Below are 17,753 nucleotides of genomic sequence, written 5' to 3' on the forward strand. Positions count from 1 at the left end.
GTCCACCAAGTCAAACAAAAGAGGAGGAGATAGGGAATCTACCTGAAAAAGAATTTAGAATAATGATAATAAAAATGATCCAAAATCTTGAAAGCAAAATAGAGTTACAGATAAATAGCCTGGAGACAAAGATTGAAAAGATGCAAGAAATGTTTAATAAAGACCTAGAAGAAATAAAAAAGAGTCAATTAAAAATGAATAATGCAATGAATGAGATCAAAAACACTCTGGAGGGAACCAAGAGTAGAATAACAGAGACAGAAGATAGGATAAGTGAGGTAGAAGATAGAATGGTGGAAATAAATGAAGCAGAGAGGAAAAAAGAAAAAAGGATCAAAAGAAATGAGGACAACCTTAGGGACCTCTGGGACAATGTGAAACGCCCCAATATTCGAATCATAGGAGTCCCAGAAGAAGAAGACAAAAAGAAAGGCCATGAGAAAATACTCGAGGAGATAATAGCTGAAAACGTCCCTAAAATGGGGAAGGAAATAGCCACCCAAGTCCAAGAAACCCAGAGAGTCCCAAACAGGATAAACCCAAGGCGAAACACCCCAAGACACATATTAATCAAATTAACAAAGATCAAACACAAAGAACAAATACTAAAAGCAGCAAGGGAGAAGAAACAAATAACACACAAAGGGATTCCCATAAGGATAACAGCTGATCTATCAATAGAAACCCTCCAGGCCAGAAGGGAATGGCAGGACATACTGAAAGTAATGAAAGAGAATAACCTACAACCTAGATTACTGTACCCAGCAAGGATCTCATTCAGATACGAAGGAGAATTCAAAAGCTTTGCAGACAAGCAAAAGCTGAGAGAATTCAGCACCACCAAACCAGCTCTTCAACAAATGCTAAAGGATCTTCTCTAGACAGGAAATGCAGAAAGGTTGAATAAACGTGAACCCAAACAACAAAGTAAATGGCAACGGGTCCACACCTATCAATAATTACCTTAAATGTAAATGGGTTGAATGCCCCAACCAAAAGACAAAGATTGGCTGAATGGATACAAAAACAAGACCCCTATATATGCTGTCTACAAGAGACCCACCTCAAAACCAGAGACACATACAGACTAAAAATGAAGGGCTGGAAAAAAATATTTCACGCAAACGGAGACCAAAAGAAAGCAGGAGTCGCAATACTCATATCAGATAAAATAGACTTTCAAATAAAGGATGTGAAAAGAGACAAAGAAGGACACTACATAATGATCAAAGGATCAATCCAAGAAGAAGATATAGCAATTATAAATATATATGCACCCAACATAGGAGCACCGCAATATGTACGGCAAATGCTAACGAGTATGAAAGAAGAAATTAATAGTAACACAATAATAGTGGGAGACTTTAATACCCCACTCACAACTATGGATAGATCAACTAAACAGAAAATCAATAAGGAAACACAAACCTTAAATGATACAATGGACCAGCTAGACCTAGTTGATATCTATAGGACATTTCACCCTAAAACAATCAACTTCACCTTTTTCTCAAGCGCACACGGAACCTTCTCCAGAATAGATCACATCCTGGGCCATAAATCTGGTCTTGGAAAATTCAAAAAAATTGAAATCATTCCAGTCATCTTTTCTGACCACAGTGCAGTAAAATTAGATCTCAATTACAGGAAAAAAATTGTTAAAAATTCAAACATATGGAGGCTAAATAACACGCTTCTGAATAACCAACAAATCATAGAAGAAATCAAAAAAGAAATCAAAATATGTGTAGAAACGAATGAAAATGAAAGCACAACAACCCAAAACCTATGGGACACTGTAAAAGCAGTGCTAAGGGGAAGGTTCATAGCATTACAGGCTTACATCAAGAAACAAGAAAAAAGCCAAATAAATAACCTAACTCTACACCTAAAGCAATTAGAGAAGGAAGAAATGAAGAACCCCAGGGTTAGCAGAAGGAAAGAAATCTTAAAAATTAGGGCAGAAATAAATGCAAAAGAAACTAAAGAGACCATAGCAAAAATCAACAAAGCTAAAAGCTGGTTTTTTGAAAAAATAAACAAAATTGACAAACCATTAGCAAGACTCATTAAGAAACAAAGAGAGAAGAACCAAATTAACAAAATAAGAAATGAAAAGGGTGAGATCACAACAGACAACACTGAAATTCAAAGGATCATAAGAGACTACTACCAGCAGCTCTATGCCAATAAAATGGACTTGGATGAAATGGACAAATTCTTAGAAAAGTATAACTTTCCAAAACTGAACCAGGAAGAAATAGAAGATCTTAACAGAACCATCACAAGCAAGGAAATCGAAACTGTAATAAAAAATCTTCCAGCAAACAAAAGCCCAGGACCAGATGGCTTCACAGCTGAATTCTACCAAAAATTTAGAGAAGAGCTAACACCTATCTTACTCAAACTCTTCCAGAAAATTGCAGATGAAGGTAAACTTCCAAACTCATTCTATGAGGCCACCATCACCCTAATTCCAAAACCAGACAAAGATGCCACAAAAAAAGAAAACTACAGGCCAATATCACTGATGAACATAGATGCAAAAATCCTTAACAAAATTCTAGCAAACAGAATCCAACAACATATTAAAAAAAATCATACACCATGACCAAGTGGGCTTTATCCCAGGAATGCAAGGATTCTTTAATATCCGCAAATCGATCAACGTAATACACCACATTAACAAATTGGAAGATAAAAACCATATGATTCTCTCAATAGATGCAGAGAAAGCCTTTGACAAAATTCAACACTCATTTATGATTAAAACTCTCCAGAAAGCAGGAATAGAAGGAACATACCTCAACATAATAAAAGCTATATATGACAAACCCACAGCAAGCATCACCCTCAATGGTGAAAAATTGAAAGCATTCCCTCTGAAATCAGGAACAAGACAAGGATGCCCACTCTCACCACTACTATTCAACATAGTGTTGGAAGTTTTGGCCACAGCAATCAGAGCAGAAAAAGACGTAAAAGGAATCCAGATAGGAAAAGAAGTGAAACTCTCACTGTTTGCAGATGACATGATCCTCTACATAGAAAACCCTAAAGACTCGTCCAGAAAATTACTAGAGCTAATCAATGAATATAGTAAAGTTGCAGGATATAAAATTAACACACAGAAATCCCTTGCATTCCTATATACTAACAATGAAAAAACAGAAAGAGAAATTAAGGAAACAATACCATTCACCACTGCAACAAAAAGAATAAAATACTTAGGAGTATATCTACCTAAAGAAACAAAAGACCTATACACAGAAAACTATAAAACATTGATGAAAGAAATCAAAGAGGACACAAACAGATGGAGAAACATACCGTGTTCATGGATTGGAAGAATCAATATTGTCAAAATGGCTATTCTACCCAAAGCAATCTATAGATTCAATGCAATCCCTATCAAGCTACCAACGGTATTTTTCACAGAACTAGAACAAATAATTTCACAATTTGTATGGAAATACAAAAAACCTCGAATAGCCAAAGTAATCTTGAGAAAGAAGAATGGAACTGGAGGAATCAACCTGCCTGACTTCAGACTCTACTACAAAGCCACAGTCATCAAGACAGTATGGTACTGGCACAAAGACAGAAATATAGATCAATGGAACAGAACAGAAAGTCCAGAGATAAATCCACGAACCTATGGACACCTTATCTTTGACAAAGGAGGCAAGGATATACAATGGAAAAAAGACAATCTCTTTAACAAGTGGTGCTGGGAAAACTGGTCAACCACTTGTAAAAGAATGAAACTAGAACACTTTCTAACACCATACACAAAAATAAACTCAAAATGGATTAAAGATCTAAATGTAAGACCGGAAACTATAAAACTCCTAGAGGAGAACATAGGCAAAACACTCTCTGACATAAATCACAGCAAGATCTTCTATGACCCACCTCCCAGAATATTGGAAATAAAAGCAAAAATAAACAAATGGGACCTAATGAAACTTAAAAGCTTTTGCACAACAAAGGAAACTATAAGTAAGGTGAAAAGACAGCCCTCAGATTGGGAGAAAATAATAGCAAATGAGGAAACAGACAAAGGATTAATCTCAAAAATATACAAGCAACTCCTGAAGCTCAATTCCAGAAAAATAAATGACCCAATCAAAAAATGGGCCAAAGAACTAAACAGACATTTCTCCAAAGAAGACATACAGATGGCTAACAAACACATGAAAAGATGCTCCACATCGCTCATTATCAGAGAAATGCAAATCAAAACCACAATGAGGTACCATTACATGCCAGTCAGGATGGCTGCTATCCAAAAGTCTACAAGCAATAAATGCTGGAGAGGGTGTGGAGAAAAGGGCACCCTCTTACACTGTTGGTGGGAATGCAAACTAGTACAGCCACTATGGAAAACAGTGTGGAGATTTCTTAAAAAACTGGAAATAGAACTACCACATGACCCAGCAATACCACTTCTGGGCATACACACTGAGGAATCCAGATCTGAAAGAGACACGTGCACCCCGATGTTCATCGCAGCACTGTTTATAATAGCCAGGACATGGAAGCAACCTAGATACCCATCAGCAGATGAATGGATAAGGAAGCTGTGGTACATATACACCATGGAATATTACTCAGCCATTAAAAAGAATTCATTTGAATCAGTTCTAATGAGATGGATGAAACTGGAGCCCATTATACAGAGTGAGGTGAGCCAGAAAGATAAAGAACATTACATTCTTCCTAACACATATATACGGAATTTAGAAAGATGGTAACGATGGCCCTATATGCAGGGCAGAAGAAGAGACGCAGAAGTACAGAACAGACTTTTGAACTCTGTGGGAGAAGGTGAGGGTGGGATGTTTCGAAAGAACAGCATGTATATTATCTGTGGTGAAACAGACCACCAGCCCAGGTGGGAGGCATGAGTCAAGTGCTCGGGCCTGTTGGGCTGGGAAGATCCAGAGGAATCGGGTGGAGAGGGAGGTGGGATGGGAGACCAGGATGGGGAATTCGTGTAACTCTATGGCTGATTCACATCAATGTATGACAAAACCCCCTGAAAAATAAAAAAAAAAATAATTAAAAAAAAAAAAAAGAAAAGAAAAGATGTTCAACACCATTAATTATTAGAGAAATGCACGTCAAAACTACAATGAGGTGTCACCTCACACTGGTCACAATGGCCATATTCAAAAAATCTACAAACAATAAATGCTGGAGAGGGTGTGGAGAAGAGGGAACCCTCTTGCAGTGTTGGTTGGAATGAAAATTTATACAGCCACCATGGAGAAAAACATGGAGATGCCTTAAAAAAAAAACTAAGAATAAAACTACCATATGACCCAGCAATCCTACTACTAGGCACATACCCTGAGGAAACCAAAATTGAAAAAGACATATGTAACCCAATGTTCATTGCAGCTCTATTTATAATAGTTAGGACATGGAAGCAACCTAGATGTCCATGAACAGATGAATGGATAAAGAAGCTGTGGTCCATATTTACAGTGGAATGTTACTTAGCCATAAAAAAAAACAAACACATTTGAGAGTCAGTCCTAATGAGGTAAATGAACCTAGAACCTAGTATACAGAGTAAAGTGAGTCAGAAAGAGAAAAACAGTTATGGTATACTAATGCATATATATGGAATCTAGAAAGATGGTACTGATGAACCTATTTGCAGAGCAACAGTAGAGATACAATGAGAACAGACTTATAGACAGATGGAGAGGGAAGAAGGAGAGGGTGGGAGGTATGGAGAGAGTAACATGGAAACATACATTACCAAATGCAAAATAGATAGCCAATGAAAATTTGTTGTATGACTCAAGGAACTCAAACTGGGACTCTGTAACAACCTAGAGGGGTGGGATAGGGAGGGATGTTGGAGGGATGTTCAAGTGAGAAGGGACGTGGATAAACCTACGGCTGATTCATGTTGATGTTTGGTAGAAACAAATGCAATACTGTAAAGCAATTATCCTTCAATTAAAAATAAATAAATCAAAATCTATAAATAATAATGCTGAGAGGATGTAGAGAAAAGGGAATCCTCCGACACTGTTGGTGGGAATGTAAATTGGTACAACCATTATGGAGAACAATATGGAGGTCCCTTAAATACACACACACACACACATATATATATATACATATAACTACCATATTACCCAGCAATCCTACTCTTGGGCATATATTCAGAGAAAACCATAATTTGAAAAGATATGTAGACCACAATGTTCATGGAAGCACTATTCACAATAGACAAGACATGGAAGGAACCCAAATGTCCAATGACAGAGGAATAAAGAAGATGCAGTACATACATTCAATGGAATATGATTCAGTCATAAAACAGAATGAAATAAGGCCATTAGCAGCAACATGGATGAATCTAGAGATTATCATACTAAGTGAAGTAAGTCAGACAGAGGAAGACAAACAGCATATGACATCATTTATATGTAGAATCTAATTTTAAATGATACAGATGTACTTATTCACAAAATAGAAACAGACTCACTGATCTCAAAATTAAACTTATGGTTTTCAAAGGGGAAATGTGGGGGGAAGAGATAAATTAGGAAATCGGGATTAACATGTACACACTACTATATATAAAATAGATAACAAACAAGGACCAACTATATAGCACAGGGAACTCTATTCAATATTCTATAATGAGCTATATAGGGAAAAAATCTGAAAAAGAATTGATATATCTGATTCACTTTGCTAACACAACATTGTAAATGAGCTACAATCCAATAAAAATTTAGGAAAAAACAACAACTCCCTAAGCATCAAGCTTAATCCATGCCTCACCTCAACCTGTCAGTAAACTTTTCCTGACTGTAGCAAACCACCCTTGGTTCTCAGGATCCCAGAGAATGACCTCCTGGAGGTACCTTGGGAACCTTCCAATTCATGCAGCTCATGCCCCGTCTCTACCTCTTCTTGGTCCAGATTAACCTCCATTCCAACAGAGCTTTAGTCTAACCTGGGGTGGTGTAAGTGCAGTGTGACCTTAAAGTTCCACTGAACGTTCTCCTTACACAGTCTTCCTGCCACCCAATGACTCGCTGGGGTGTTCCTTGGTGTGTGCTGGGCTAGCAGAGGTGACTGCTCTCTGGAGCACCAAGCCCTTGGCTGCAGACTGTCAAATGCTACCTCTCTTATGTCAGGTGCAATCTCCTGGACTTTCTGGTTGGATTCTAACCTCTCTAAGAGCTGCTTTGTTGTTGTTGTTTAGTCACTAAGTCATGTCCAACTTTTTGTGACCCCATGGACTGTAGCCCACCAGGCTCCTCTGTCCATGGGACTCTCCAGGCAAGAATACTGGAGTGGGTTGCCATTTCCTTCTCCAGGGGATCCTCCCGACCCAGGGATCAAACCCGTGGATTCTTTACCACTGAGCACCTGGGAAGCCTCTAAAGCAGCCCTCTGTCTTATTCTCAAATAATCAAATTCCTAACCTTGAAAGGCAGCTGCTGCTCCCCAAGACCAGAGTCAGACCACAAAAGAAAAGACAGAAGAAGCCAGACCTCTGCATTTAAAATGCATTTTCAGGGCCCTATCTTGAGATCAGAGGAGCTCCCCGCTTCAGGATTTTCAACCTCAGCATGGTCTGGGTTTTAACTACACATTTCACCTCCACTGTACCCCCAGATGATGGCCATTCCCCACCCCACCCCTGCCCCCACAGCTGCTATGCAGGGGATATCAGCTCCACGTATGGACTGAAAAGGAAGAATGCTCAAGACCCTAACAGTCTGGAAAATCAAGATTCATTTGTATTACTCATTTACAAAACCTCTAGATCTTTCAAGGGGCATGGACTGGAAAAAGACACATGAGAAAACTTCCTATCAATATGAGGGAGCAAACAAAGTACCCCAACACTTACTACTGAAGTTGTGAGTTTCAATCGTAAGCCTGTGTGGGTGAGGAACAGCAACACTACAGAGAAGGAGGGGGCTAGGAACAAGATGACTGTGCTCAGGCTCTGGATAAACCCACACTTCTCCAAGAGCTTTGTTTCCTTTTTTCTGAGATCTGGAAAATTCAAAAAGTCTGAAATGAATCACAAGAACATTCTCCCAGGAGCATAGATCAAGCCCCAGAACATGAAAGAATCCCCAGAAAGTGAAAGGCTCAGTCCACCGTGACACCCCAGGCTCAGAGCAGAAAGCCAGGTATCCTGTACCTTTAATGACTTTTGTGAATGGCTTCTCCCAGGAGTACATTTTAATCAACTTAATGCTGGTGAGAACTTCATTGGTCACGCGGATGCGCTGGTCACTGACCTCTGATGTATGATTCTGGGTCTCCACAGACTTTCTGGTCAGGAATACCTGCAGTGAGGATGCAGCAAGAGCATCTTTTATAGGGGCAGGAAAGTGCAGTCTGGCATTAGTGTGGCAACCGAGAGTACTTCCAAAGTCAGCTCTGCATGTGGGCTGAATCCCTGGGTCTGATCCTGCCCTCTCGGTTCCTGGTCCCCGCTGAAGGTTTGGAAGCCTCTCTGAGCCATCATGCCTCAAGACACCTGCCCCACACATCCTGGGGGGCTTTCTCTCCTGGGTTCTCTTGGCTTAGGGTTTGGCTAGCTAAACAGAAACATGACTCCTCTGCCTCTGGGAACCCAAAACCTTCTACCAATCACATCACCTTTTTAAAAAGGTTTTTTTCAAGTAGAGTTGATTTATAGTGTTGTATTAATTTCCCAGTATAGCAAAATGACTCAGTTATACATACATATATATATAAATAATTTTCCATTATGGTTTGTCACGGGATACTGAATATGGTTCCCTGTGCAATGCAGTAAGACTACAATCACTTTTTGATTAGAGTACCTGAACTGACAAAGGAAAGCACTCCATTTCAATAATTCAGAGCACACAAATTCAAGAGTCACTTCCTGTTTTGCCCATTTTTTTTTTTCAGCTGCATCTTTGGCAGTAAATTTGCTTCCCTTCCCCATTAAACTGTGCCACTGTTCTATGCTGTCAGCTGTATTATACCAGCACATCCTGGGTAAAAGAGAAGGAACCAAAATCTTACACAGAGGATAGCTGCTGAGGAAAGTCCGTGAAGCAGATAATTGCTCACAGAAACCCGTGAGGTGGACCTCACCCATCAGATTCACCTCTTATTAATATTTATGAGGCCCCAGCATGGTGGCCAGAGAACCATTTGAGGTAGGAATTGACACCGAATCTCACCTGCAATAGAATGAGCAGTCAACAAGAGTCAACCTTCCCACTCAGAAGCACCCCCAATTCCAGAGCCCTAGGAGTTCTGGGGAATGTCCAACATCAAATGGGTGGCAAAGAAAGACATTACCTGCAGCGGCAAAATCAGAAGATAGCACAGTGTGGCAATGAGCGCTGAGGGTCCGAGAATGAGGCAAGAGGTGATGGTGCAGCTTATCAACAGTAAGCCGGTGAGCACGGCCAGGGGCCCATAGTACACTCCCTCGTACAGGCAGTTTATGTCGCTGGTGAAGAAGCTAATGGCCTGTAAGACAATAAGACAATAAGCCCGTGGACACAGGTATCACCTCTCCAAGTTCCCGGAAGAGGCTGTATGTACAAGTGACAAGAGGCTGCCCATGCCTTCTATGGGCAGGCAAGCTTGAGAGGCAGGGTGGTAGAGTGGAGAGACCCACCAGGTTCACAAGTCTCATGTCACTAGCTGTGTGACCCTGAACAAGTTCTTTGCCACTCTGAGCCTCAGCTTCTCCACCTGTAAAGCTGCAATGATTACCCCTACTCTAGGTGGTTATTCTAAGACTGTCAATGAGAGAAATACCTGCACACATGGACTGCATCCAACGAAAGTTACATTTTTGTACTATTGCTACTGCTACTAACTAGCTACTACTATTGCTACTACTGGACTACAAGGAGATCCAACCAGTCCATCCTAAAGGAGATCAGTCCTGGGTGTTCATTGGAAGGACTGATGCTGAAGCTGAAACTCCAATACTTTGGCCACCTCATGTGAAGAGTTGACTCACTGGAAAAGATCCTGATGCTGGGAGGGGTTGGGGGCAGGAGGAGAAGGGGACGACCGAGGACGAGATGGCTGGATGGACTTGATGGACCGACTCGATGGACATAAGTTTGGGCAAACTCCAGGAGTTGGTGATGGACAGGGAGGCCTGGCATGCTGCGATTCATGGGGTCACAAAGAGTCGGACACGACTGAGCAACTGAACTGAACTAAACTTAATAGAATTGCTACTACTACTAATATTGCTACTACTACTAATAGCCAGATTCCACAGAGCTGCTTCTAGCATTTTACTCTGTTCTATCCCATCCATTCTAACAATAACGCCTGCGTTTTTTGGCGGGAGTTGAGTCTTTTTCTCCTGCTCCTTTCCCTTTCTTGCTATAGACTCTTCTGCCCACCCCCTCCCTCCCCAACATACACTGCCTAGTGAATTGTAAAAAAGCTGACATTCCAAGTCACAAAATATTTAAGGAATCAATTCGTTAATGTCTTTTGGAATGACCAACCTGAATCCCTAAGAAGTGATTTTCTTTTCATTTTAACCCAATCTCCATCCAATGCCCAGAATGTGCCCCAGGCTGAAGATTTTTTAGTGTTGGGTGAGCATGACTTTGTACAGCCCATTTGGAGGGCAAGTTAACAGTATCTTTTAAAGACTAATAATTATACAAACCCCATGACTGTCACTTTCATTTCTCTGTTGAGAAACCCTCTAATGTGCTGGAGGAAGCACATATATAAGGATGTTGATTACAGCACTGCCTATAGCAGCAAACCCAGAAACATCCTAAATGTCCATTGGTGGGGGAAGGTTAAAGCACTCACTTAGGAAGTATTAATATTGGATCCTGAGGCACACTGTCAGTGTTGATGTCTCAGGCTTGTTATTTATGGGACCACAGATGTGTGACTCAGTCACTCTGTGCCTCTGTTGCCTCATCAGTAAAACGGGAATAATATAACAACCTACTTTATAGTGTTGATGTGATAACTGAATTAGGTAGCACATATAAAATATTTTCACACATTGAGAAGGCTATAAGATAGTGATAGAAATGGACAAAAGTGATCAAAAGGTAAAAGCTTCCAGTTATAAGATAAATAAGTCCTGGGAATGTGAGGTACAGCATGGTGACTATAGTTAACAAAACTGTATTGTATACCTGGAAGTTGCTAAGAAAATAGATCTTAAAAATCCTCATCACAAGAAAAGTCTGTAACTGTGTGTGGTGCTGGTTGTTAACTAAACTTATTGTGGTGATCACTTTGCAATATATGCATACATCAAATTATTATGCTGTATGCGTGCATGCATGCTAAATCACTTTAGTCATGTCAGACTTTGCGACCGTATGGACTGTAGCCCACTAGGCTCCTCTGTTCATGGAATTCTCCAGGCAAGAATACTGGAGTGGGTTGCCATGCCCTCTTCCAGGGGATCTTTCTGACGCAGGGATCAAACCCATTTCTCTCATGTCTCCTACATTGGCAGTCATGTTCTTTACCACTAACACCACCTGGGAAGGCCCATTATGCTGTATATTTTGTATGAATACAAAGTTCTACATCAATTATATCACAGTAAAAAATAAAGAAAAAGAGAAAGTGCTTTAATTATGAGTAAGCATCACTGAAAAGTAATGAGGAAAATCTAAATGTGCCTACGTGGAAATTTAAGACATGGCGAGGAGAGAAGAAAAAACTGCAAAATGATGTAAGTGATGTTGTATCACTGATGTAAAAAATCTCACCCCAAAATATATATCTTACATTTTCTATTGGTAAAACCAAATTGCAGAACTATGTAAAATGCAGTATTATTTATGCAAAAACATGCACACAAAATATATTATGTTTTCTGTGGGTAATTCACATGTGTACCTAAATGTACTTTTAAAAGTTGGAAGGTGATGTTAGTTCAGGCATAGGGGGAGTGACCAGGTGTAGGGGGTCATCTATACTATTTTTCTATTTCTTTCCTGAGGAGAAAGTATTCAGGTGTACTTTTTTAAACTTTTTTTTCTATTGCTTTTTTAATTAAAGTTTTTACAGTGTTGTGTTAGTTTCTGCCAGAAATGTAAACTGATACGGTCATTATGGAGAACAGTATGGAGATTCCTTTAAAAACTAGGACTAAATCTACTATATGACCCAGCAACCCCACTACTGGGCATATGTCCTGAGAAGAAGACACATGTATCCCCGGTGTTCACAGCAGCACCTTTTACGATAGCCGGGACATGGACACAACCCAGGTGTTCTTAAAATTAATTTTAATAGAAAATTTATGGAAGCAACTGTCTAGAAATCCTCATATGAGTAACTACTTCCATCTTCAGTTCCAAATGGGTCATCTTATTTTCTGCTTCTGTGAAGATGTTGGGAAAGTTGGACTTCACATATAGTGGGGCTTAAAACAGACAAACAGAAAAGGAAGCAGCATTGGCCTGAATGCAGAAGATCTCCTTAGCAAGGCAGGTGACGGCTCGAGTTCAGAGCCTGGAATCTGCAGCCAGGCTCTACCGCTTACTGATCGTGTGACCTTGTCCAAGTTTCATACCCTTTCGTGGCCTCAGTTTCCACCTCCATGACAATGGGAACAATAACAGAAGCTATCATGTAAGAGGTCATCCGAGGACCGACTGAGCTAACTTAGTGACACCTTTGGGATAACATCTGGCTCAGAGGACATTGACAGTTACTGTGATAACTTTGCTGAGAACAGGGAGAAGGGCTGCCGTGGATCCTTTAACTCTAGTCAAATGCAGGAGGACAGGGTAGCTTTGATGATTAAGGCATAAAATAAATTAATGATACAACTGAACACATGAATCACTGTCCCTCTTCTACATGCTTTATATGTACTAACTCATTTAATCCTGTAAGACAACCCTTCTACAAGGTTAGTCCTATTACTATCCCACAGCTCCAGAGAGGCTGAACAAGTTGCCTAAGGTCAGAGAAGGAGTAAAATGGTGAAGAAGAACAGTAATAATGATAACAACAAATATCTTACACTTGCTGGTATTTGAGTTAGATGAAGCATCTGTTTGGTGGCAATGGTTCATTTAGCAGACTGTATTTTGGAGATTGTCCTGTGTAATTCAGATGCTGGGCTTTTTGAGGGATAGAGTTGAGGATCTGAAATAGTTCATGTCTTTGAAGGGAGCTCATCTGAGTGGAGAGACCAGATTTGGGTTTGGTGGGGAGTAGGGTCAGAAGGATGGGGTCTAGAGATACTATCATGAAGGACAGACCATCTCAGCCAGGCCTTTGAAGATTAAATGAGATTTTGAAAGGGCGGGGCGTGGGGTGGGGTGGAGTGATGTGAGCAAAGCTTCCTGGAGGTGGACATGCCTAGAGGTTTAGCCCTGCCTGGCCAGGAAGGTAGACGTCAACCTAGGACTAGAGAAAGCAACACAGGAGGAGATTAGGCAGGAGAGCAGCTGAGGCCAGATCACAAAGGAGTTTGTTTGAGAGGAAAGAGCCAGAGCAGGGATGACTTTTCCAAAAATTAAATTATCTGTTTCAATATAAAAGCAATCCATGCTCATCAAGGCAATTGGTAAGCAGTAGAAAAATAGAGAAAGTGAAATTAAACATAGAAAATTCCAATATCCCCCCATGACTCTGGGTCATAGTTGGTCATATATCTTTCTTCAGTCTCTGCCATTGTTTGTGTTATGCTGTAGGGAGCTCCAGCTAGGAAATAACCCATCAATAACAATAACCAGGCAGCTGTAAGTATTTCTCCTCTGCAGATAAGAAAATTAACAACCAGAGAGATTATCTCTGCTTGTTTTTCCTTGAGCTACCAAGTCCTCCCATACCTTCCTCCCCAGGTGGTCAGGGGATATGGTTTCTGATGTGCTTCTACTGGGGATTCGTGTTTTTTTGTTTTAATTTTTAGCTGCATGAAGGATCTTAGTTCCCTGATCAGAGATGGAACCCATATCCCCTTACAATGGAAGCATGGAGTCTTAAACACTGGACCACCAGGGAAGTCCCAAGACTTTTGTCTTTTTGGCCACTGCTGTACCCCTTGGTGGGCTTCCCTCATAGCTCAGTTGGTAAAGAATCGGCCTGCAATGCAGGAGACCCCAGTTCGATGCCTGGGTCAGGAAGATCTGCTGGAGAAGGGATAGACTACCCACTCCAGTGTTCTTGGACTTCCTCTGTGGCTCAGCTGGTAAGGAATCTGCCTGCAATGCAGGAGACCTGGGTTTGATCCCCGGATTGGGAAGATCCCCTGGAGAAAGGAAAGGCTACCCACCCCAGTACTCTGGCCTGGAGAATTCCATGGACTATATAGTCCATGGGGTTGCAAAGAATCAGACCGATCCCCTCAGACGACTTGGGAAGAAAAATATGGGAGGATTTGGTAGCTGAAGAGATCAAATTGTCAACATCCATTGGATCATTGAGAAAGCAAGAGAGTTCCAGAAAAACATCTACTTTTGCTTATTGACTACGCCAAAGCCTATGACTATGTGGATCAGAACAAACTGTGGAAAATTCTTAAAGAGATGGGAATACCAGACCACCTTACCTGCCTCCTGAGAAATCTGTATGCAGGTTAAGAAACAACAATTAGAACTGGACATAGAACAATAGACTGGTTCCAAATTGGGAAAGGAGTACATCAAGGCTGTATATTGTCACCCTGCTTATTTAACTTATATGCAGATTACATCATGTGAAATGCCAGGCTCAATGAACCACAAGCTGGAATCAAGATTGCTGGGAGACATATCAATAACCTAAGATATGCAGATGATACCACCCTTATGGCAGAAAGTGAAGAACTAAAGAGTCTTTTGATGAAAGTGAAAGAGGAGAGTGAAAAAGTTGGATTAAAACTCCTTTCAAAAAACAAAGATCATGGCATCCAGTTCCACCACTTCATGGCAAATAGATGGGGAAACAATGGAAACAGTGAGAGACTTATTTTCTTGGGCTCCAAAATCACTGCAAATGGTGATTGCAGTCATGAAATGAAAAGATGCTTGCTCCTTGGAAGAAAAGCTATGACCAATTTAGACAGCATATTAAAAAGCAGAGACATTACTTTGCCAACAAAAGTCTGTTTAGTCAAAGTTATGGTTTTTCCAGTAGTCATGTACGGATGTGAGAGTTGGACGATAAAGAAAGCTGAGTGCTGAATTGATGCTTTTGAACTGTGATGTTGGATAAGACTCTTGAGTCTCTTGGACTGCAAGGAGATCAAACCAGTCAACCCTAAAGGAAATCAGTGCTGAATATTCATTGGAAGGACTGATGCTGAAGCTGAAACTTCAGTACTCTGGCCACCTGATGCAAAGAGCTGAAACATTGGAAAAGACCCTGATGGTGGGAAAGGTTGAAGGCAGAAGGAGAAGAGAACAGAGGATGAAATGGTTGGATGGCATCCCCCTCTCAATGGACATGATTTTGAGCAAGCTCCAGGAGTTGGTAATGGACAGGGAGGCCTGGCGTGCTTCAATCCATGGGGTCGCAGAGTCGGACACAACTGAGAGACTGAGGGGTACTGAACTGTACCCCTAGGTGGAGAAGGAAATGGCAAACCACTCCAGTGTTCTTGCCTGGAGGATCTCATGAACAGAGGAGCCTGGTGGGCTACAGTCCGTGGGGTCACAAAGAGTCAGACACGACTGAAGTGACTTAGCACATACCCCTAGGGCCTAGAATAGGGCTTAGCACAAAGCATACCTCAGTAATAATTTATTGAATGGATGGATAAGTCCTCTCTAAGGCCCTGAATACAGCTGGAATATCTCGTTTACTGTTGACCTGCTCTTATGATCCCAGAGGCAATTATTGATGGTTATCAACACTCACCCTGGAAATGATTTCCTTTCTCTTTCTTCCTGGTCTCCAGCTTCTTCTCCTTCCCTTGGCCTCCAGGGTAAGGAGGTGTAGAGGAGGAGGAGGAAAGTAACCCCCTCAATGTGCAACCTCGTCACTTACCTCTCCCATGGTGATGTGTGTTAGAGACTTAAACTGCATCAGCTTCTCAAAGGCAAAGGAGAAGACAGCTGCACGGAACCGGATGGCGGTGCGCTGGTTGACGACCCAACATGAGCACATGGACAGAGACTTCAGACATTCAGTGAAGTAAAGGGCCAGGCAAAGCCCAACTCCATAGGCAACGTCCCCCGATGGGTTTTCAGCGTATTCCAGGATCCTTGGTATAAGCAACATCTAAAAGGAAACAGGAGTTTGGATCACTCTGACTTCCCAGTCCTGCTTTCAGGCAACACCTAACCAAAGTGCACCAGGTGTAAGGTCCTCAGGTCAGGAGAGGGGGCTTACTTGACAATCACAACTGACTCAGGCACAATTCTGCACTCAGAAGGTCACAGTCCAGTTGGAGGACACTTAGGAGTTCAACTGACCCAGATCTGAAGCCCAGCTCCACCACCTCATACTGGTCCTGAAACCAAGCAGGACGCTCTGGTGTTTCTAGATGCGGGAGCCTATTCCGTGCGCCCTATTTCTTGTTTGTAGGGAATAGACTCCAGCCTCCATAACCTTCCCTGCATTCCTAGGGGAAGAGAGGGGATGCGGAGACAAGGAAAGAGCAGCCAAGAAACAGTCTTGGGGCAGGATCCTCATTGCTCCTCAAGGGATACACATAACAATATCTTTGAGCTCTTCTACAGAATTAAAACACCCAACAAATGGAAGCTGCTAACTACTTGATGAAATACTCTACTCCAGAGAGAAGGTCACAGTTTGATAACCTCAAGAACCACAGAAGCTCATCAGAAAACCTCCTGAGGCCAGATTAAAGGAGTGCAGGCCCTACGCACACCCTGATCTCATCAGCAAACCTCACCCTTGAATCCATTGCTATAAAGTGAAAATGTTAGTCACTCAGTCATGTCTGACTCTTTGTGACCCCATGAATTGTAGCCCACCAAGCTCTTCTGTCCACGGAATTCTCCAGGCACGAATACTGGAGTGGGTTGCCATTTTCTACTCCAGGAAATCTACCCAACCCAGGGATTGAACCCGGGTCTCCATCATTGCAGGCAAATTCTTTACCATCTGAGCCATGAGGATTACTATAAAACTCCTCACCAAATCCCCCTGAATTGGGACACACAGTTTTGAGGTCATTAGTCCATTGTGTCCCCATTTGTCTGGCAAAGCAATAAAGCCATTCTTTTCTGTGTGAGTGTATAGGTGCTTAGCCACTCAGTCATATCTAACTCTGTGATCTTATGGGCAGAAGCCCACCAGGTTCCTCTGTCCATAGCATTTTCCAGGCAAGCGTATTGGACGGGGTTGCTATTTCCCACTCCAGGGGCTCTTCCCAACTCAGGGACTGAACCCATGTCTCTTGCATCTTCTGCATTGGCAGGGGAATTTTTTTTTTTTTTTTTTTACCACTAGTTTCACCTGGGAAGCCCTTCACCAAAACTCTGTCTCTGAGATTTGATTTGGCACCAGAGTACAGAGACCACATTTCAGCCTCAGTCCCGGTGGGAAATAGAGGACACACACACATACACACGGAGTATAAAGGTGTGGGCAGAATTGAGGAGATTTAACAGGGATGGAGAAGCACCTTGGAGTTAGCAACCACAAGGAACTAAATGGGGATGGGAGGATGAGTTTCCTGAGGCCTAGAAAGAGAAAGTCATACAAAAAGGGCCCCTCATTTTAGGATCTGGTCACCAACCTTCAGTGACAGGGAGTGAGGAAGTCAGAGTGATATATATCTTGCCCTCACCTTC

General features: G+C 41.6%; 1 protein-coding gene across 3 annotated transcripts in view; it reads right to left on the reverse strand.

The window, feature by feature from the left end:
• Positions 1-17,753, reverse strand: part of ABCC11 (ATP binding cassette subfamily C member 11) — a 78,902-nt gene that overhangs the window by 51,057 nt on the left and 10,092 nt on the right. For all 3 annotated transcript variants that reach the window (XM_065920479.1, XM_065920477.1, XM_065920478.1), the window contains exons 5-8: positions 15,979-16,212; positions 9,337-9,510; positions 8,195-8,342; positions 7,895-8,043 (exon numbers count right to left, since the gene is read on the reverse strand). In XM_065920479.1, coding sequence (XP_065776551.1) covers positions 7,895-8,043; positions 8,195-8,342; positions 9,337-9,510; positions 15,979-16,212 — 705 coding nt within the window. The remainder of the gene's footprint in view (positions 1-7,894; positions 8,044-8,194; positions 8,343-9,336; positions 9,511-15,978; positions 16,213-17,753) is intronic.

This window comes from Muntiacus reevesi, chromosome 2 (assembly GCF_963930625.1).
Source record: "Muntiacus reevesi chromosome 2, mMunRee1.1, whole genome shotgun sequence".
In the NCBI taxonomy this organism is placed as follows: domain Eukaryota; kingdom Metazoa; phylum Chordata; class Mammalia; order Artiodactyla; family Cervidae; genus Muntiacus; species Muntiacus reevesi.